Here is a 23,188-nt window from a genome sequence, read left to right on the forward strand (position 1 = left end):
TGTTCAAGAACCTTTCACTTGTTCACACACTTCACACATAACAAGGTACTGTTTTTTCCGCAAAGTACACAGAGTACTGACTGAAGCTGTGGATAAATATGTACAGAACGATCTTTTGGGATCTAGGTTTGTCTTCTAAACTACGTGCAAGCTCACACAGTACAACCATGTACAGCAGGGACCTGCCTCTAAGGCAGAGTTACTTGATCGTAGCCCTTTAGAGGCCCCATAATTCTCGATTGTATGGGGTATACATGCAAATGATAACACTGTCACCAGCATCCCTGACTTCAACCCACGAGATGCCAGTAGCACCCTCTCCCCCAGTATACAACCCAAAGTGTTTCCAGACATCATCAAATATCCCTAGGATGGCCAAAATCACCCCTGGTTAAGAAACATTGATCGAGGGGGGGCGCCTGGGTGGGTCGGTCAGTTAAAGGTCTCTTTCTCACCAATGGTTGAGTGTGAGCCCTGCAAGGGTCTCTGCACTGACAGTGCAGAGCCTGCTTGGGATTGTCTCTCCCCTTCTCTGCCCCTCCCCCACTTGCACACACTCTCTCTCAAAAATAAAGGGGCGCCTGGGTGGTTCAGTCAGCTAAGCATCCAATTTCAGCTCAGGTCATCATGCTGTGGTCCACCGTCCACGGGTTCGAGCCCCAGTCCAGTTCTGTGCAGACAGCTCGGAGTCTGGAGCCTGCTTCGGATTGTGTCTCCCTCTCTCTGCCCGCCCACCCAACTTGCACGGTTTCTCTCTCTTGCAAAATAATAAACATGAAAAAAAAATTTTTTAACTCTGGTTACAGAGATGTACTCAGCCCATGATGAGAAGCTGAGCTAGTTCATGAGACTTCATTAAAGCTTTGGCTGGTGAAAATAATCCCAATGCATGGTAAATACAATGCCACCTCTACTCCTTATCTTCCCTCCTGCCTCCACTGTGGCCAATCCCCCAAGACGAAAATCTGCATCATCTCTCTCTGAATCTGTTTCTCTGGCTCACTCTCACTGCTCTCTCTCCCACACACAAATCCTGGCTACTCCAGGGCTCACCCTGAAACCTATGCTGACAACCTATCTGACCCGTCAAATTCAGAGATCACATCGTTCCTTTTCAGGAATTTTAGGGTATTTGAGATCAACCTTGCTCCTTGAATATAACTTCGCCAAAGGCAGGAATTAAATCCTAAAATTTGAGTTGATGGCAGGTCTCTAATAGCAAAGGCTCTGCCTGCATCTCCAGCTTCAACTATGACCACCTCAGAGCCCAAACGAGCTACTTCTACTACACCACTTAGTTCCCCTCCTGCCTGGTGAAATCAGACCCAGTGCTTCTCACTGGATGTCATCCCTGACCCCACATCTGCTTACTCTTCAAGTACCTTATTTCCTAGAGTTTGTCTCTCTTTCCCCATAAACTGAGCTCCTTGAAAGCAGGGCCAGGTCCCATTAACATGCTATTCCCCAGCACCTAGGACATGCCAGGCGCAATGTGCTAAGTTAAAATACAATGAACCAATGTATGCAGGGTGCACATCCTTCCAACCTCCCCCAGTGCTTCTGTAAAGTACACCTTGTTGTCATTTACCCTACCGCCACTGGGAAAAACTCAGAAACCCACTTTGTCTTTTAGGTGGCATCATGGAACACAGCCAGTCACAAAACCTTGTGAAATCACATCTTGAAGACAGACTCTGTAACTTATCACACAGTCCATAAAGCCACGCAAGTTGTCTACAATATGAACAGGAATTCTAGGCCTTAACTAAGTAATCTGTGACATCTCAGAAAACAAACTGGGGCATCAGAAGAAGAAAAAAAATAGCTGCCTCCCATTTCTCAGCTTTTATTAGTCTTTTTTAAACCCAATGTTTAGAAAGCATTCACTCTGACAAAATAAATGATGCTTCACCATAGTACACATTTATCCCGTTTTATCATAAAGCATTCAGCATTATCTCTGTACAGTGGTATTTTGATAAATGTGAAGAATACAGTTCCCATCATTAAACAGCTTCGTATATTTGGCAGTTGAAGATTCAAATGGAAACATGCTCACCAACCACATAGTTGTTTGCTGTAGGAACCAAGTAGCCTTGGCTATAATCAAGTAATTTCCCACCCCTCTGCCCAAATCCCCAATGTGTGGGACAGACACATTTCAACAATGCAGGATTTTATAAGTTAATTATAACTAAGAAAAAAAAAGGACTTATTGGAGGAAAAACAACAGCTAATTTTTCTCCCTTTTTAACTAATAAAAGCTATGATTTTATGGAAAAGCAATGGAAACACAAGGTAAGTATCTGTGCTCTAGATTAACAGAAATGCGTAAGGAGATTCCACTTTCTATGTCAACATTAATTAATGCCCTGCTCCAATGTCTTCTCGCTTTTGTTTTAATTTAAATGTAAATTCAAGTGAATTTTATATTTTAGATCCTCTCCACATTCTTATTGACAAATATGAAAAGAGGGACGGATCAGCAGAGACTAGGTCTTCCACAAACCAACTAGCAGCATGATCCTGCATAATTATTGTGGGATAAAGATTATTATGGGATAAAGCTAAAAGCCCTAATGGAAGCATTCAAATAATGAATAGAAGATCAGGGGGATATGAAAACAGACACATATTCTAACTAGAGCCTAACCTACGACTTCCAACATCTCCTCTGTGACTTTGATCCAATAAACATTTATTGAACACTGACTGTTTGCCAGGCTAGGCTAGGTGCAGGGGACACAAATATTAACACACAATCATAATCCTATCCTTCAGAATTTGGTTATTCTCTGGATACAAATGTTGTACTCATGAGCTACATATGTACATACAGCTAATCCTGCAATGTTCAATACAGAAGCTTCTAGTTACAAGTTCCAATTTAAATTTAAATCCATACCAGTAACATCTCAAATGCTCAATAGCCACATGTGGTTAGTGGTTACCAATGTTAGTGGACATACGTGCATCAACACATCTAGCTGAGATATAGAGAAAGAATATATACATCATCACAGAATGTTCTACTGAACCAACTCTGCTCAGACACCAAATAATTGATCTCTATTACTTACTTATCGTATGACACCAAGGAAATCATTTAATTAGCATATAAGTCTCTTTGTCTTGACACAGACACAACTAAAATGTCCTGCAGTAGATGAACAGCTAAACAAATTATTACCCAGCCATTCAATGAAATGCTAATCAAGCGAGTAAAAAAAAAAGAAAAAAGGCAAAACAAAACAAAAAACAGGTCAATAGGTACCAGCACACAAAGATCTCATCAACATAATAATGATAACAGGTTGGATTAAGAAGTACACAATATTGGTGGAGGGACCAAGATGGCAGAACAGCATGGAAGGTTTTTTTTTTGTTTTTGGGTTTGTTTTTTTTTTGCACCTCTCATCCATGAAATATAGCCAGATCAACACTAAACCACCTTGCACACCTAGAAAACTGATTTGAAGATTAACACAATATGCACAACCTGAACCACACAACTCAGCAGGTATACGGCACAGAGAGGTGAACTGGGGAGAGAGAAGCCACAGAGGGCAGGGAGCTGCTTTTGCTTGCAGAGAGAGGACAGAGGTGGGTGGGGAGAGTACAGGAAAAGCATCTGGAGAGAAAGTGGAAAGTGGAAAAGTGGAAACAGCCACAGGGACTGAACAAAAAAGGGAGAAAGGAGAGGGTTTAAATTCTATTACGACTCTATAAACAAGGGGAGTGCAGAGTCTGAAACTCTGCAGCTCTATACCTAGCAGGACTCTGGTGGGAAGGGCAAATCCCCAGGGGCAGAGAGTGAGGTCTGAGGGGTCCTTGGGCCACAGAGGGAAAGGTGGTTCCCCTGCTGGGAGGACATTTGGTAGAGGCTGTGCAGCTACTCCACAGGCAAAGGTCCCAGCAGACCCCAAAGAACAACCACATTCGCTGGTGCTGGAACAAGGACATTAAGGGTGAAGCCTGGCGCCAGATGTGTGTTGTGATTTTCCATAATCCCTGAAACACTGCTACACAATTGCGTGAATTTTTTCTGGGGTGGGCTGGCACCCAGCCACAGTCTCTGGGCATCGGCAGCAGCACGTCATGTAGTGTGGCTGGCACCTGGCCGTTGCTCAGTGAGACCCTCCCCCAGAAGGTCTGAATGGGTCAAACTGCAGTTTCTCAGAAGTGAAGGGTTGGGAAACAAAGCTGCATCTGAGATACAACTCAGGAGGTAGGTACCGCCTGGCAGCCTAACAGCTTGGTCACGGACAACGTAAAAGTGGGGAGTGGATGGAAGCCAGAGACAAAGGATGGGTGTGCGATTGCTGATCAGGCAGAACAGAGTTCTGATACTAGAGACTGGGTAGCTGGGTGACACCCTTTTCACCCCTCCTGCACCTGCGCATACAGCCCTACAAGCACCACCACAATACACCCCATGAGCTAAGCAGCGCCATCTAGTGGAGAATGGAGCCATTACACTAAGCCCTGGCCAACTGGGCCATCCTCACTCTTCAGGAATACCACAAATCTCTCTGCCTGCTTAATTTATGCACTATAAAGTGCTTCATAGTTTGACTTCTAGGGGAAACCTGTGTAATTACAATCGTATTTCAGTCTGTACACTGATCCATCTATACAATTTTTTTTCTTTTTCTTGAATACAGAGAAATAAAATATTTTTATTTTGTATTTTTATTAAAAATATTTTTAATTTTTTCCACTATATATTTTACTTTTTTGTAAATTTTTCAAATTATATTTTACTTCCATCATTTCATTTTATTCTATTTCACTGTATTCATTTTTTTTTTTCAAAATTTTAAACGTTTTCCTTTTTTTTTTTCTTTTCTTATCTCTTTTTTCTCTAACCTATTAAGCTCCTTTCAACACCCACACCAAAACACACCTAGGATCTGGCATCATTTATTTGATCTGTGTGTGTTGTTTTTAATTTTTAAATTTCAATTTTTTTACCTTATTAATTCCGTTTCTTCTTTCAAAATGACAAAACGAAGGAATTCACCACAAAAGAAACAGCAGGAAGAAATGACAGACTGGGACTTAACACAGATACAAGCAATATCTTGAATTCTGAATTCTGAATCACGATATTAAGACTACTAACTAGGTTTGAAAATATATTAGAATCCCTTTCTGTGGAGATAAAAGAAGTAAAAGCTAGTCCAGATGAATTAATAAAAGCTATAACTGAGCTGCAATCTCAAAGGGATGCCATGGCAGCAAGAATGGATGAGGCAGAGCAGCGAATCAGCAATACAGAGGACAAACTTATGGAGAATAACGAAGCAGAAAAAAAAAGAGGGAAAGTAGCAAAAGAGACGATTTAAGAATTAGGGAAACCAATGACTCATTTAAAAGGAACAACATCAGAATCATAGGGGTCCCAGAAGATGAAGACAGAGAAAAAGGGTTAGAAGGGTATTGTGACCAAATCACAGCAGAAAACTTTCCTAACCTGGGGAAAGACACAGACATCAAAAAGACACAGATTCAACAAAAACTGACCATCAACAAGACATATCATAGTCAAATTCACAAAATACTCAGGCAAGGAAAGAATCATGAAAGCAGCAAGGGAAAAAAGTCCTTAACTCACAAGGGAAGACAGATCGGGTTTGAAGCAGACCTATCCACAAAAACTTGGCAGGCCAGAAAGGAGTGGCAGGATATATTTAATGTGCTGTATTGGGAAAATATGCAGCCAAGAATGTTTTATCCCACAAGACTGTCATTCAAAGTAGAAGGTGAGATTAAAAGTTCCCCAGACAAAAATTAAAGGAGTTCGTGACTACTAAACCAGCCCTGAAAGAAATTTAAGGGGGACTCTCTGAGGAAAGAAAAGATGGGAGGAAAAAAAAAAAGACCAAAAGCAACAAAAACTAGAAAGGACCACCAGAAACTCCAGCTCTGCAGGCAACATAATGGCAATAAATTCATATCTTTCAGTACTCACTATAAATGTCAATGGACTAAACACTCCAATCAAAAGACATATGGTAACAGAATGGATGAGAACACAAGATCTATCTATATGCTGTTTACAAGAGACCCACTTGGGACCTAAAGACACCTTCAGATTGCAAGTAAGGGGATGGAGAACCATCTACCATGCTAATAGTTGACAAAAGAAAGCTGGAGTAGCCATACTTATATCAGACAATCCAGATCTTAAAATAAAGGCTGCAACAATAGATGAAGAAGGGCATTATATCATAATTAAGGGGTCTGTCCATCAAGAAGATCTAACAATTGTAAAAATTTATGCCTCCAACGTGAGAGCATCCAAATATATAAATCAATTAATCATGAACATAAAGAAACTCATTGGCAATAATACCATAATAGTAGGGGACTTCAACACCCCACTTACAACACTGGACAGATCATCTAAACAGAAAATCAACAAGGAAACAATGGATTTGAATGACACACTGGACCAGATGGACTTAACAGATATATTCAGAACACTTCATCCTAAAGCAGCAGAATATACATTCTTCTCCAGTGTGCATGGAACGTTCTCCAGAATAGATCACACTGGGACACACATCAGCCCTCAACAAGTACAAAAAGATCAAGATTATCCCATGCATATTTTCAGACCACAACGCTATGAAACTCAAAATCAACCACAAGAAAAAATATGGAAATATAACAAATACTTGGAGACTAAAGACCATCCTACTGAAGAATGAATGGGCTAACCACGAAGTTAAAGAGGAAATTAAAAAGTACATGGAAGGCAATGAAAATGATAACACCACAGCCCAAAACCTCTGGGATGCAGCAAAGGTGGTGATAAAAGGAAAATATATAGCCATCCAGGCCTTCCTGAAGAACAAAGAAATGTCTCAGATACACAACCTAATCTTACATCTTAAAGAGTTGGGAAATAAACAGCAAATAAAACCCCAAACCAGCAGAAGACAGGAAATAGTAAAGATTAGAGCAGAAATCAAAGCTAACAACCCCCCCCCAAAAAAACAGTAGAACAGATCAATGAAACCAGAAGCCAATTCTTTGAAAGAATTAACAAAATTGATAAACCACTTGCCAGTTTGATCAAAAATAAAGAGGAAAGGAACCAAATAAATAAAATCAAGAATGAAAGAGGAGAGATCACAACCAACACAGCAGAAATACAAATAATAATAAGAGAATATTATCAGCAATTATATGCCAGTAAAATAGGCAATCTGGAAGAAATGGACAAATTTCTAGAAACATATAAACTACCAAAAATGAAACAGGAAGAAATAGAAAATTTGAACAAACCCAAAACCAGTAAAGAAATTGAATCAGCAATCAAAAATCTCCCAAAAAACAAGAGTCCGGGGCCAAGATGCCTTTCCAGGGGAATTCTACCAAACATTTAAAGAGGCTGTTAAGAAGCTCTTTTGAAGCTGTTCTGAAAAAATAGAAATGGAAGGAAAACATCCAAACTCTTTCTATGAAGCCAGCATTACCTTGATTCCAAGACCATACAAAGACCCCACTAAAAAAGGAGAACTATATACCAATTTCCCTGATGAACATGGATGCAAAAATGCTCAACAAGATATTAGCCAATCGGATCCAACAATACGTTAAAAAATTATTCACCATGACCAAGTGGGATTTTTACCTGGGATCCAAGGCTGGTTCAATACTTGCAAAATAATCAATGTGATTCATCACATCAATAAAAGAAAGGACAAGAACCACATTATCTTCTCAATCGATGCAAAGAAAGCATTTGACAAAATACAGCATCTTTTCTTGATAAAAACCCTCAAGAAAGTAGGGATAGAAGAATCATACCTCAAGATCATAAAAACCATCTACGAAAGATCCAATGCTAATATTATCCTCAATGGGGAAAAGCTGAGAGCTTTCCCCTCCAAGGTCAGGAACAAGACAGGGATGTCCACTCTCGCCACTGTTATTCAACATAGTACTGGAAATCTTAGTGTCAGCAATCAGACAACACAAAGAAATAAAAGGCATCCAAATCGGCCAAGAGGAGGTCAAATTTTCACTCTTCTCAGATGACATATGATATTCTGTATGGAAAACCCAAAATATTCCACCAAAAAAACTGCTAGAATTGATTCATGAATTCAGCAAAGTCACAGGATATAAAATCAATGCACAGAAATCAGACGCATTTCTATATACCAATAATGAAGCAACAAAAAGAGAAATCAAGGAATCAATCCCGTTTTCAATTGCACAAAAACCCATAAAATGCCTAGGAATAAACCTAACCAAAGAGGTGAAAAATCTATACACTGAAAACTATAGAAAGCTTATGAAAGAAATTGAAGAAGACAGAAGAAAGCAGAAAAACATTCAATGCTCCTGAATAGGAAGAACAAATATTGTTAAAATGTCAATACTACCCAAAGCAATATACATATTCAATGCAATACTATCAAAATACCACCAACATTCTTCACAGAGCTAGAAACACAATCCTAAAATTTGTATGGAACCAGAAAAGACCCCAAATAGCCGAAGCAATCCTGAAAAAGAAAACCAAAGCTGGAGGCATGACAATCCCAGACTTCAAACTGTATTACAAAGCTGTAATCATCAAGACCATCAAGACAGTATGGTACTGGCACAATAAAAGACACTCAGATCAGTTGAACAGAATAGAGAACCCAGAAAGGGACCCACAAATGCATAGCCAACTAATCTGACAAAGTAGGAAAGAATATCCAATGGAATAAAGACAGTCTCTTCAGCAAGCGGTGCTGGGAAAACTGGACAGTGACATGCAGAAGAATGAACCTGGAACACTTTCTTACACCACAGACAAGAATAAACTCAAAATCGATGAAAGACCTAAATATAAGACAGGAAGCCATCACAATCCTCGAGGAGAAAGCAGAGAAAAACCTCTTTGACCTTGACTGCAGCAACTTTTTTCTCAACACGTCTCTGGAGGCAAGGGAAACAAAAGCAAAAATGAACTATTGGGACCTCATCAAAATAAAGCTTCTGCACAGCGAAGGAAACAATCAGCAAAACTAAAAGGCAACTGATGGAATGGGACAAGATATTTTCAAACGACATTATCAGATAAAGGGTTAGTATCCAAAATGTATAAAGAACTTATCAAACTCAACACCCCCAAAAACAAATCATCCAGTGAAGAAATGGGCAAAAGACATGAAAAGACACTTCTCCAAAGAAGACATCCAGATGGCCAACTAACACATGAAAAAATGCTCAGCATCACTAAGGAAATACAAATCAAAACCACAATGAGATACCACCTCACACCGTCAGAGTGGCTAACATTAACAACTCAGGCAATGACAGATGTTGGCGAGGATGCAGAGAAAGAGGATCGCTTTTGCATTTTTGGTGGCAATGCAAGCTGGTGCAGCCCCTCTGGAAAAAACTATGGAACTTACTCAAAAAATTAAAAATAGAACTACCCTCCAACCCAGCAATTGGACTACTAGGTATTTATCCAAGGGATATGGGTATGATATTTCAAAGGGGCACATGCACCCCAATATTTATAGCAGCACTATCAACAATAGCCAAAATATGGAAAGAGCCCAATGTCCATCGATGGATGAATGGATAAAGAAGATGTGGTGTGTGTGTGACACACACACACACATACACACACACACACACACACACAAACACTGGAGTATTACTCGGCAATCAAAAAGAATGAAATCTTGCTGTTTGCAGCTATGTGGATTCAACTAGAGGGTATTATGCTAAGCAAAATTAGTCATAGAAACACAAGTATCATAGGACTTCACTCATACGAGGACTTTAAGATAAAAAAGAGATGAACCTAATGGAAGGGAAGCAAAAATAATACAAAAACAGGGAGGGGGACAAAACATATGAGACTCTTAAATATGGAGAACAAACAGAGGGTTGCTGGAGGGGTTGCGGGAGGGGGGATGGGCTAAATGGGTAAGGGGCATTAAGGAATCTACTCCTGAAATCACTGTTGTACTATATGCTAACTTGGATGTAAATTAAAACACACACACACACACACACACACACACACACACACACACACACACACAATATGATACCATTTGGGTAAAACATGCATTCATACTGCAATATACCACTTTTTCTGGAGAACTATCTCAAATACACAAACAGGCCAAAAAAAAAATGTATTGACCAAACAGATAAATGCAGTTATTCTTACAGTGGTGGCCAACAGGGATTTGGCCCAAATAATAAATGTATATAAAAAGTAAAATAAGCTACTGCAGAATAAGGTATTAATATTTTCTTTAGCAAGGGAAAGATATTAAATATGATTGCCACCCTAACTGTATTTTCCAGATCCTGATGCTTTGAGAGAAATGTAGAAGACTTCTTATATCTAAAGATTCTATGCTGGATAGAATAGAGTTTATGCTATAATTCAAAATTCTTGAAGTTTAAAATCCACACAGTAAACAAACACATTCATTTGAAAACAATCTATGATTACTGAAAATGATTATGTTCTCCATTGTGCCCAAATCATTCATGCACCAGCCAATGCGAGAGTGGGTAGAAAGAAGAAAGAGAGACAGTTCCCATCTTCAAGCAACCTAGAGATTAATGGGAACGCACACATTCGGATCTGAAAACATAACGGGATACATGTCATGAACTAGATATACAGGGAGACACCAGAGCATACAGGAGATAAGGAAGGAAAGGAGGAATTAAGTAGACAGAATGTGTGTTGTGGGGAAGAAGGCAATGATCCAGGCCAAGGATACAGGTACAAGTGCAGGATAAAAGGGAACATAAAGTAAGGCACCTAGAGGCACAGTTGGTTAAGCATCCAACTTTGGTTCAGTTCATGATCTCAGAGTTTGTGAGTTTGAGCCCTATATCAGGCTCTCTGCTGTCAGCACAGAGCCCACTTCGGATCCTCTGTCCTCCTCTCTCCCTGTCCCTTCCCCACCCACCCCCTCAAAAATAAAAAGGGAACATAAAGGACCCCACTTGGATGTGGGTAGTATAGTTGAAAGAGAGGAGGGAGACAGAGCCAGACTACGCCAGGCTTCAAAAGCCAGGGTAAAGAATTTGGATTTTATTTTAAAGATACTGGGAGGTCATGCAAATGTGGTTTTAAACACAGGACTGACATGATAAGTTCTGTTTTTGCAGAAGGATCTTCTGACTGCAGGGAGGAAAATGGGAGATAGGAGTAGTAAGCTTGTCAAAATGTAATCTGGGCTCCTACACTGTGGAGGTGACAGTGGCACAGAGAATTGGAGACAAAACAGGTATGGTTTGGATTCAATTGATGGAGAAAATAAATATGTTCAGCTGTCCCGTCTGGAGAGAGAGGAACTTTGCAAATTTCTTTTAAGTGACTCTTGTTTTAATGCTAACCATCTTCTTTTATAGATTACAATCCTTTATCTGTTATCCCCAAATCCAAAAAGCTCTGAAAATGGACAGGAGTTCTGTACAATGGCAACAAAACCTGATTTGAATTAACAGGAGGTTGGTCATCTTGCCCTATCCTGTTCCGAAAGAATATTCTATATACTGCACTGTAGAAATACTAGCATCTGTGAATATGGGGTACAACTGGAAAAGACAGTAGGTTCGTTAGGTAACAGATGCTGTATGTACTATGCTGCCTTTAAAAAATCTGAATTCAGCAACACATTTGGCCCCAGGGTTTCTATGAAGAATTGCAGATGGTAAGTTGGCCATATTCACTTTCCAGATTTAACGGTCACTGAGATCATGCTGATACCCAACTCTAGTGACCATACAGACCATAAATTTGTACCTGTGTTTGGTAGGGGAGGTGGGATATAGGAAAGTCAATTATTATTCTTGATTGTGTGATTCTGGAGTAAAGAATGCATATGTGCATTTTAATGGCTGACCTTTAGACACGCATCAAGTAAGAGTAGAAGCATTCACTTTCAGGGAGTTTTCTTGCCACTATAGATCAAGTGCTACAAGGCTTAACCTCATGTATCCATTCCCCTGGGGAATGATACTTGTTTCTAACAAGCTGTCTGCTAGAAGCGGCCAGAGGCATCAAAAGGAATCAATCCCAGGCCTCTATCAACATTCATTCATTTTTTAAAAATATTCATTGGCACAGCACTCTGCTAGGGGATTTGGAGACAATAAATGACATGTGATTCCAAACTTTTCTCAAGGAAGTTGTTCCAAAGAAGATGTTTCATAAATGTTTGTTAAAATAGTAAACTAGATATAAAGAGAATGTAAGTCTGTAACATTAAATATGAGTTGAGAAAATCAGGGTGCTAATCGCTTTGGAATTGAGAGCTTGAGATCAGGGAGAAAATTGTGTCTAGGGAAGCAACTGCTTTTTTTTTTTTTTTTTTAATATATATATTTTTTAATGTTTATTTACTTGTGAGAGAAAGAGATAGAGAGAGAGGCATGAGCAGGGGAGGGGCAGAGATGGAGACACAGAATCCGAAGCAGGCTCCAGGCTCTGAGCTGTCAGCACAGAGCCTGACGCGGGGCTCGAACTCACAAACCATGAGGTCATGACCTGAGCTGAAGTCAGACGGTCAACCGACTGAGCCACCCAGGTGCCCCAGGAAGCAACTGCTCTGATGCACACGATTTGGATAGACAGTTGGGGGAAAAAAAAAAAATCAAAGCCTATCTCCTTGATTGTCCAGTAACAGAATTCCCTACTAGTACCTCTTGGGAAATATCATTAATTAACTTCCCTTATCCACCAAGCAATTTGTGGAGTTACAATTACGTTCATTTTCAGAGCAGCACTAACCTAGAATCAGCCTCATATTCCTTGAGTTGCAACGACTGTAAAGCAAGGAGGTTCTTGGTAGTTTTAGGCACTTTTTGCAGGATTGGAGAAAATGGACCAGAAAGGTCTTACCTTCAACGCAAGAAGGCTGAGCCCGAGTTGTGCCAGCAACCTGTCCTGGGAAGCAGGAACACTTGACTGTTTGCGATCGCTCTTCTATGCGGTTCTTATTACAGCACCTGTGCACAGCGACCACCTCACAGGTCCCTTGCTTGATTTGGTGGTGACCTGATGGATAAAGGGGGAGAAAAACAAACCCGGCGCTGTGAGGAAAAAATGAAGCTACCACATAGACGAATGATGCCATGACTACATTTTCTAACTTCCTGTTCTATGCTTAGGAATCTTTATAACTTTTCCCTTTCATATAATTTCAAATATATATAAAGGTGGTATGAATAATGCAAAAAAAAAAAAAAAAAAAACTCCTATGAACCTGTGGTAGTCAGAAATTCAGCCCCCAGGACCTTCAACTCCTAGTATCACAGCCACAGCTAAATTATGCTATTTACATGGCAAAAGAGATTTTGCAGATATAATTTAAATCACTAACTGGTTAGCGGCACCTGGGTGGTGCAGTCTGTTAAGTGTCCAACTCTTGAACTTGGCTCAGATCATGATCCCAGTCAGTGCGTTCAAGCCTCCCATTGGGCTCTGCACCGATGGCTCAGAACCTGCTTGGGATTCTGTCTCTCCCTCTCTCTGCTCTTCTCCCACTTGCACATGTGCGCTCTCTCCCTTCTCCCCCTCAAAAATAAACATTTAAAAATTAAAAAAAATTTTTTTTAACATTTATTTCTGAGAGACAGAGCATGAGCATGAGCATGAGCAGGAGAGGGGCAGAGAGAGAGGGAGACACAAAATCCAAAGCAGGCTCCAGGCTCTGAGCTCCAGGCTCTCAGCACAGAGCCCAATGTGGGGCTCGAACTCACCAGTGGTGAGATCATGACCTGAGCCAAAGTCAGACACTTAACAGACTGAGCCACCCAGGCGCCCCTAAATTTTTTTTTTAAATCACTAACTGGTTGGTCTTAAGAGAAGGAAATTATCCTGGATTGTCCAGATAGGGCTGATGTGATCACGTGAGCCCACAAAAGCAGACAAATGAAGCAGAAGGGGAAGTCAGATTGAAAACAGAAACACTCAAATCACCACTGCTGGCTTAAAGACAGAGGGGTCAAAAGGCAAGGAAATGGTGACTTCAGTCCTACAACCACAAGGAACTGAGTTCGGACAACAAACTGAATACATGTGGAAGCAGATTCTTCCCCAGAGCCTCCATAAGTAAAGCGGTCCTGCTGATACTTTGATTTTAACCCAGAGGTCAGACTCTGAGCAGAGGAACCAGCTAGTGTGCCAAACTTCTGTCCTACAGAAATAAGCCCCTAAACTTGTGGTCACTGGTCACAGCAGCAATAGCAGAATAATATAAGACCTTATGTGTAGGTTCACCATTGTTAACATGCAACCCAATTTGCCTTGGCATTGCCTCTCTTTCATGTATCTTTCTGAACCATTTGAGAGTCAGTTGCAGATACGATACCCCTTCACCCTTAAATAACACCTGAGAGTGTGTTTTCTAAGAACAAAGACATTCTCTTACATAATTATCAAAATGAGGACATTTGACGCTGATACAATGCTATTACATAATGCTATTATATAATCTACAGGTTTTCCAGATGTCCTAATAATGTCCTTTATAGCCATTATTCCCCTTGTTCAGGATCCAACCCAGGGACCTATGATGTATTTCGTTCTCACATTTCTTTAGCCTTCTTTAATCAGCTAATACTTTTCAGCCTTTATCTTTCCTAACCTTGACATTTTTAAAGAATACATGCCAGTTATTTTGTAGACTGTCCCGCAATGGTTCCTATGGCCCTGGTCAAGTCTTCAAAGATTCCAACCCCAGCTGACAGCTAACTGCAATCAGACAACCCTGAAGCCGGACCACCCAGTGAAGTCACACTCACATTTCTGATGATGAGAGAAGAGACTGTATGAAATAATATTTGTGGGTTGTTTTATGCTTCTAGGGTTTAGGCTAATTTGTTACAGAGCAATAGATAACTAATACACTAATTCTGGCTATACCAGGATTGGATAGACTTACCTCTGCTCTGATAAAAACAATGTAAACAAGATTGTGGAGGCAATGTTTAGAAATTATTAATAAAAGACAACCTTTTCAAGCCCCCTTGAGCACTCTCAATTTTCACACGTACTATTTACATATAAATTGTTCCGTGAATTACAAGCAATCTCATCTACTCATTAAAACAGGTTTCCCCAAAGACTGTCAGGGGCTAATGCTCTGCTTGGTTTCTGTTGTTTGGTACATGGCCTTCAAATCACAAAACTAGTTTAAAAATCTGAATTAGGCAATGTTTTTAATCGATCAAGTTAGCCCTTCCACAAAACAACCTCTATATTATTCTGACAAGTTTCTCACCCTTCCTCTGCATACTGTGCTGTCGGTGGAAGCAAACTTCAAAATTACTGGCAAGAACAAATACTAAGGCAAAGTTTCATTTGTAAAACACATAAAAGCAGAACCAGTTCCCAGAGAATCAAACCACCATCATGAGAGAGAGTTTTCAATCTACTACAGAAGAAAACATCAAGTGATTACAACTATAAACCTAATTAAACGTATACAACAAGAATGCAGATTTCCCATAGGTAGTTATACACAAACTGTAAAAATTAAGTAAAAATAAATCGTAATTACAATGTGAGGAAAGTAGCATGGGAATTTAGTGCTGAGTAAGCAGAAAAGTAAGGACTTTGAAGAGTTCATGAGGAGATCCTGTCTCTGGTTTCCAATTGCAAGCAAACACAGTCAGGTCAAACATTCCATGAATGGCTAGCCATGTAGTTGGGGGGGGCCAAGGTGAATTTATCCTCAGTCCTCCAACAGTGTCTTCCCCTCCCTGTTGGCCACTGTTGCCATTTGCTCAGCTGCCACAACAAAGTACCACAGGCTGGGTGGCTTAAGTAACAGATCAAGATGCTGGCCAATTCAGTTCCTGGTGAGAGCTTTCTTCCTGGCTTCCGGCAACCAGCTGCCTTCTTACTACGCACTCATGCAGCAAAGACAGTGCTCGGCTGTCTCTTCCTTTTTTTTTTCCTTCCCATGAAAACACCAACTCTCCCTTATGACCTCACTTAACCTTTATTATCTCCTGATAGACTCTGTCTCCAAATATAGTCACATTTGGGCATTAGTGCTTCGACATATGAATTGGGTGGGGGGGGGGGGGGGGGGACACAAATATTCCATCTATATAACAGCCATCATGCATTAATTAGATTTTTTTAAAGTTTATTTATTTATTTTAAGAGAGAGAGAGAGTGAGAGTGAGCATGAGCAGGGGAAGGGAAGAGAGACAATCCCAAGCAGGCTCCGCTCTGTCAGTGCAGAGTCCCATGCAGGGCTCGATCTCACAAACCGTGAGAGCATGATCTGAGCTGCTATCAAGAGTCAGAGGCTTAACTGACTGAGCCACCCAGGCGCCCCACAGTAATTAGATTTTAAATGACCCTAGAGAGTCATGAAGATAGCACTTAACCTCCTTAAGAAAATAAAGGAAATGTGTTTTAGCAACTTAAAATAGTTGAGAAGTGATTGGACATTTACTAATATTATAGTTGCTTAGAATTTTGCTGCTAGTTAGATAGCCATCCACGAATACAAACAGATTTTTTTTTTCCTTTTCACAAACTTGTCTCTGAATAATCAGCTTGCTGGTCTAGGATTTTATTCACATATACAGACCACTGACTATTGTACTTCATTGATTTTTAAGATACATATTTTTCTCATCTTTAACATTTCAGGAGCTATCACAACTGATAGCATCTTATCACTGTAATTGGCAATGCTTTTCTTTCTTAGAAATACACAAAACAGCAGTCTGTCTCACAATCGATGGTCTTAGATTTGATAAAATAGGGTAGTTTGCAGGCACTGTTTTAAATTCTTTAGAAATACTTTCCTATGTAATCTTACAAAAATGCTATGATGTGGGTACTATTTTCATTCCTTTTGCACGTTTAACAGAATGTACAAACATTAATTTGCCCAAGGTCACACAACTAGAAATTGAAAAATAGAGAGACATAAACCCAGGCAGTGTCTGGACTGTCAAAGTGTGCAGGGGAAAGGTAGTAGCTGTAGTAATTACTATTTCACTAAGTGGAGCCAAAACGGCATCTCCACCTCAGCCAATCACAAGAAATGGCTCAGTCTCCCACTGAAAACATCTTTCCTCCATGAGGACGGTGTCTGCGGGACTCTATACAGTCACTAGGTCTAGTCGTCTGTGTACTGATAACACTGGACTGTGGTCTTTGAGTAAGAATAGCCCTCATTTCTTTATAACCTACAGTTTCTGGTGGAGGCGGTAAGTCTTCAGAAACGAGTTCTTAAAAGTGCTTAAGGAACGAGAGCAGAAGACAGGAATCCATTGTGAGCTGCAATGCACAAAAACCACAGATCGTACTTGCTTGAGCAGTTCATCTTGTATTAGCCAGGGCTCTAAGAAACTGGCTCACGTGCTTATGGAAGCTGAAAATTCCTAAGATCTTTAGGGTAAAGGCACTAAGATGGAGATTCCCGGGAGCCAAAAGTTCAGTTCAAGTCTGAGTCCAAGGGCTTGATGAGACCCAGGAGAACCCATGTTGGCATTCCAGCTCAACGAATGGAAGGCTCAAAACTCAGCAAGAGCTGATGTTTCAGCTCGCAATGGCAGGAAAAGATTAATGTCCCAATCCACAGTCAGGAATAATTCCCTCTTATTCAGGGGAAAATCAGCCTTTTTGTTCTACTTAGGCCTTCAACTGATTGGATAAGGCCCACCCACATTAAGGAGGGAAATCTTTACTCAATCTATCAATTTGAATGCAAAACTCCTCCAAAACACCCTCAAAAAACACACAAAATAAAGTGTGACCAAGTACCTGGGCACCCCATGGCCCAGTCAAGTAGTTATATAAAATAAGCCACCATAAACATCACACAACTATGTAGTGTAGTCCTGTTACTTGGGGGGAAAAATGAAAGCTTTTAAAACAGACAAGAAATTTTCATGGTAAACTCACTTTTCTAGAAAAGTACAGGAGGGATGCCTTGCACAATAAGATTGGTACCAACGAGTGGCCACTACCAATAAATTCACTTAAAGATACATCTCCCTCTTCAGCAACAGGAAACATTTTGGTTGGGGATCCATCTTGAAAACTAAAGTAAATATGTATACATAAGAGAGGTTGCAGCTGAAACTTTTCATATGGGATTTACCTTACTGTTTCAAGGTATGAACTAGGACAGGTAAGACTAAGTTATCCAGGAGTAGAGCTGTTCTCTGAAGAAAAACTGGCTGAAGAAAAAACAAAACTCTATCCTCTTGATGCTGTCTCTTAATCCCTGTGAGCTGCTAGGCCATTTCCCTGCCAGTTTTGTCTGGGTAGGTAGAAGGGAAGATATTTATTTCTATTTATTTAACCAACACTTGGATACGATATGCTACAGACTAGACACTGTTCTCAGTGCTCTTGAAGACATATCTTCTAAATGTGGAAAATTGACATTGTTCCTTGATGCCTTTCCACACTTCTGACCTTGCAACCAGGTGGGGTAGGCATACTTTCTTTTTTGGGGGGAAAATAAAAGGTGACTTAAGATATTAGCAAGACTCTAAAATCTAAGATACACAATTCTTCATTCACCTGAAGTTAATGTGGACATCATCTAAAGTATTATTATCATTCTTAAAACATTAATTTACTACTATGCAATTGCTAGAGAAGATGGATTAAACTTATCTGGAGAGTAAACTGTTTAAATGCTTATCTTTTTTTGCTTATTAACTATGCTTTTTAGAGACGTTGCGAACAACAAAGGAAATGTTCATTTGTCTCAATGCAGTGAAAGCCCTTCCACTGTTCAGGAGAGAAACTACAAAACTTCATTTGCAACAGAAGTTCTTTCACTGAAACTATTTGAAAGCCAACAGAGACACAGGAGGCATCAGATGAGAGTGATGTGCTTCCTGCTATTATTTCCCTTGGATCCTTTTCCTTTTGTTCAAATCCCTTTTCCCCCTTCCTTCTCCTGCCTAGCACAAGAACATACACCCTTAAAAGGAAGCCTCACACTCCAGTGATCTTCTTAGAAGGCATTTATTTGAGTGTGGTTTTCTCTGTGGCATTCTCATCCTTTCTCTCCACGAAAGCACGACAGAGGAAAGAGAATGCTGAAAAGAATTCATGAAAAGAAAGCAGACAACGAGGCATCTCCTACATTTCTCAACTTTCTCCCCCTATGCCTGCCCCAGGTTGGCTTTCAGTCACAAAGTCATAGTACCGATGTAAAACAATGGTAGCCATGGGACTAGCTGGGCAAGTTTGGTAACTTACTTGTGGAGACAAGTATCTTCTGAGCTCACACTAGGCATCAGGCCCCCTGCTGGCAATGACGATAGAACAATAAAGAAGCCACATGGCCTGTGGTCTTAACAAGTAGAGAGACTTGAAGAAAATATCTCACAAGACTCCCAAGGAGGAAATGGCCTTCTCCTTAGCTTCTGGTAACGACAGAGGGAGCCATGGCCTTGCAGTCAGAATTGCTGAGCTAGGATGCTACCTTGCAGACTTGGGTAATTCCAAGGAGGCTCTCACTCTCATTTTCTCAGACACAAGGAATTTATTATCTACATCACATGATGGTTATAAATCTTAAACTGCTTAATGAACATAGTGAACTACTTGAAAAACCATGGATGTTGAATAAATGACTTGTTTTTGTTGACACATTTATTCAATAAATATTTGTTGAGCATTTACTCCGTGCTGGCACATGCAAACAATGCTGAACAAAACAGGCCCCCAAATATCCTCTTCCTCAAGGACTTTTCATATTTTAGTAATGAAAGAAACACAAAGCAGGAAAGATACAATTTAAAATGGGGAGGGCCTCAGAAACTAACATTTGAGCGAGAAATTAAAGCAGTAAGAGAGTAAGTCCTGAAGATATCAGAGGGAAAGAGGCCCTTAAAGCTAGAGCTATGTGAGAGAAGGAAAAATTAATAGTAGATGCCAGAGAAATAATGGAGGGTGAATGGGCAGATTATAGAGGGCCTCATGGGTCACTGGGGGCTTGGGCTTTTACTTATAATGGGGTGGGAAGTCGCTGGAGATTATGAACTTAGAATGACCTGATCAGACATATATTTTGTAAAGATCTACTATGAGCAGAAGAGTAAGGATGAAAGCAGGGACATAGCACCTGCCCATAGTAATCCAAGGAGAGGTGATAATAGCTTGGACCATCATAGCAGTGGAAATGATAAGAAAATGTCAGGTTCTGGATTTATTTCGAAAGTAGAAGGGACAGGATTTGTTGATGGCTTAAATTTAAGATGTGAGAGGAAGAGAGGAGTCAATGCTGACTCCAAAATTATAGACCTGAACAATAAGAATAGTGGGTTGTCCCTTAAATAAATGAGTGAAAAACTAGGAGCTTGGTTATTAAGTTTTAAATGCCAATTAGATATTTAACTGAGGAAGGTCAAATAGGCAGTAAGACATTTGAGTCTGGAATTCAAGAGAGAAGTCTGGTTTTCAGATGGACAGTTACTTACCACTGGAATATAGGATGATATTTAAAGTCATGGCACACTGGATAAAATCTCCAAAAGAGTAATTGTAGCCAGAGGGGAAAAAAAAATAATTATTTATGCGTTGAGTTTGGAAGAAAAGAAAAAATAGCCAGTGGCCTTAAAAGAACCAAAAGTGAATGCATAAGGTCAAAGAGGTGGGTTCAAGATGGTAACAGAGCAAGATCTTGAACTCACCTCCTCTCACAGACTCAGCAAATCTACAACTACGTATGGAATAATTCCCTCTAAAGGGGCCTGAAAAATCACTTTAGAGAACGTCCACAACAAAGGGTAAAAGGACAGCATTGAGACAGGAAGAGGCAGAGACATGAACTCACCAGGAAAAAAATCATCCCAGCCTCAGTGCCTCACAACCAGAAGACATTACAACGGTACAGAACTTTTCCTTGAGAAGCAAGGGATTCGATCTCCACATCAGACACCAACCCTGCGCAGGATAGACAAGCCCCCAAATACCAGGCTTTGAAAACTGATGAGGATTATGCTCAGGAGAACTATCAAACTGTGGGGACTGGAAACACTGTGTAAAGGGGCTCATGTGCACAATCACTTGACCTAGAAACCAGCTCAATAATACCAATCTGAAAAGCACATACACCCTAGACAACAGAGATCCACTTACCAATTGTACAGTGTCTGTTACAAAGGCAGCAGACAGCAGAGACTCTCCACAGAAAATAAGACACTGGTGGGAGCCATTTTTGTGATCTCAGTCTACCTTATTAATACTGGCACCGAATGGGTGTCATTTTAGAATTCTCCCCCTAACCTGCTAGCACCAGTGGGTAGTACCACTGAGAACTCTGCCCACAAATGCACAGAAGCAGTTGCTGATGAACCCCAACCTTGGACCAGGGGCCAGACCCACCCACCTAACATAGGAGGACCAAAATATTACAGCAAATATTAACAGGCATAAAGAGAAAAAATAGGCAGTAATATAATAGTAGTTGAGAATGTGAACACCTCACTTACATCAATGCACAGATCATCCAGACAAAAAATCAGGAGGGAAACATTAGCCTTAAATGACACATCAGAACAGATGGACTTAGCAGATATATACAGAATCATCTATACAAAAGCAGCAGAATACACATTCTACTCAAGTGCCCATGGAACATTCTCCAAGATACATTCCATTTCAGGCCACAGAATAAGTCTCAATAATTCAAGAAAACTGAAATAATTTCAAGCATCTTATTTAACCACAATGGTATGAAACTAGAAATTAAATACAAAAATAAAACTGGAAAAAACACCAAAACATGGAGATTAAACAACATGCTGCTGAAAAATCAGTGGGTCTTTGGACAAAAAATAAATTAAAAAAATACCTAGAGACAACTGAAAACAAAAATATGATAAAATAAAATCTACAGGATGCAGCAAAAGTGGTTTCTAAGAGGGAAGTTCATAGCAATGCAGGCCTACCTTAAGAAATAAGAAAAATATCAAATAAAAAATCTCCCTTTACATGTAAAGGACCTAGACAAAAAAGAATAGGTAAAGCCCCAAATTAGTAGAGGGATGGAAATAATAAAGATCAAAGTGAAGAGAAATGAAATTGAGACTAAAAAGATAAATTATATTAAAAAAAATAAATTATTGTCAAGTTAGCTAACATACAGGGTATAGTGTGCTCTCGGCTTTGGGAGTAAATTTCCATGATTCATCACTTACATACAACACCCAGTGCTCTCCCACCATTTGCCCTCCTCAATCCCCATCACCCATTCCCCCCCCACCACACCTCCCATCAACCCTCAGTTTGTTCTCTGTATTTAAGAGTCTCATGATTTGCCTCCCTCTCTGTTTGAAACTATTAAAAAGATAATTTAAAAGATCAGTGAAACTAAGCTGGTTCATTGACAAACACGTAGACAAACTAACCTAAATAAATAAATAAATAAATAAATAAATAAATAAATAAAATAGAGGACTCAAATAAATAAAATTTGAAATGAAAGAGGCAAAGTTATAACTGATAGCATAGAAATAAAAGTATCAAGAGACTACTACAAACAATTATATGCCTTCAAACTGGATAACCAAGAACAAATGGATAAATTCCAAGAAACATACAATCTTCCAAGACTGATTCAGGAACAAACAGAAAATCTGAAAGGACCATTTACTAGTAAGGATATTAAAATACTAATCAAATACCTCCCAACCAACAACACACCAGGACTAGATGTCTTCAATGGTAAGTTCTACCATCCATCCAAAAAAGAATTAATACCTATCCATCTCAAACTCTTCCAAAAACTAACAGTGGGTAAAACTTCCAAACACATTTTATGAGGCCAGCAATACCATGATACCAAAACCAAACAAGGATACCACACTCACAAAAATTACAGGCCAATATTCTTGATGTATATGGATGCAAAAATCCTCACCAAATTACTAGAATGCTTAATTCAACAAAACATTAAAAGTATCATACATAACAATCAAGTGGGATTTATTCCAGAGAGCAGGGAAGGTTCAACATCTGCAAATCAATCTACATAATATATCACAATAAAATGAAAGATAAAACTATACAATCATCTCCCAAGATACAGAAAAGCACTTAACAAAATTCAACATCCGTTTATGATATAAAGTCTCAACCAAATGGGCTTAGAGGGGATATACATCAACATAATAAAAGCCATATATAACAATC

The 23,188-nt window shown here is 39.7% G+C and overlaps 1 protein-coding gene across 5 annotated transcripts in view; it reads right to left on the reverse strand.

Annotated features, from left to right (window-relative positions):
• The window catches only part of TAFA4 (TAFA chemokine like family member 4), a 174,011-nt gene that overhangs the window by 13,379 nt on the left and 137,444 nt on the right, over positions 1 to 23,188 (reverse strand). For 4 of the 5 annotated variants that reach the window (XM_060631544.3, XM_060631542.3, XM_060631546.3 and 1 more), the window contains one exon: positions 12,899 to 13,054. In XM_060631544.3, coding sequence (XP_060487527.3) covers positions 12,899 to 13,054 — 156 coding nt within the window. Of the gene's footprint in view, positions 1 to 12,898; positions 13,055 to 15,560; positions 15,951 to 23,188 lie in introns of those variants that run through there. The other variant, XM_081794975.1, reaches the window with a different exon arrangement.

Source organism: Panthera onca, chromosome A2 (assembly GCF_046562875.1).
Source record: "Panthera onca isolate mPanOnc1 chromosome A2, mPanOnc1 haplotype 2, whole genome shotgun sequence".
In the NCBI taxonomy this organism is placed as follows: domain Eukaryota; kingdom Metazoa; phylum Chordata; class Mammalia; order Carnivora; family Felidae; genus Panthera; species Panthera onca.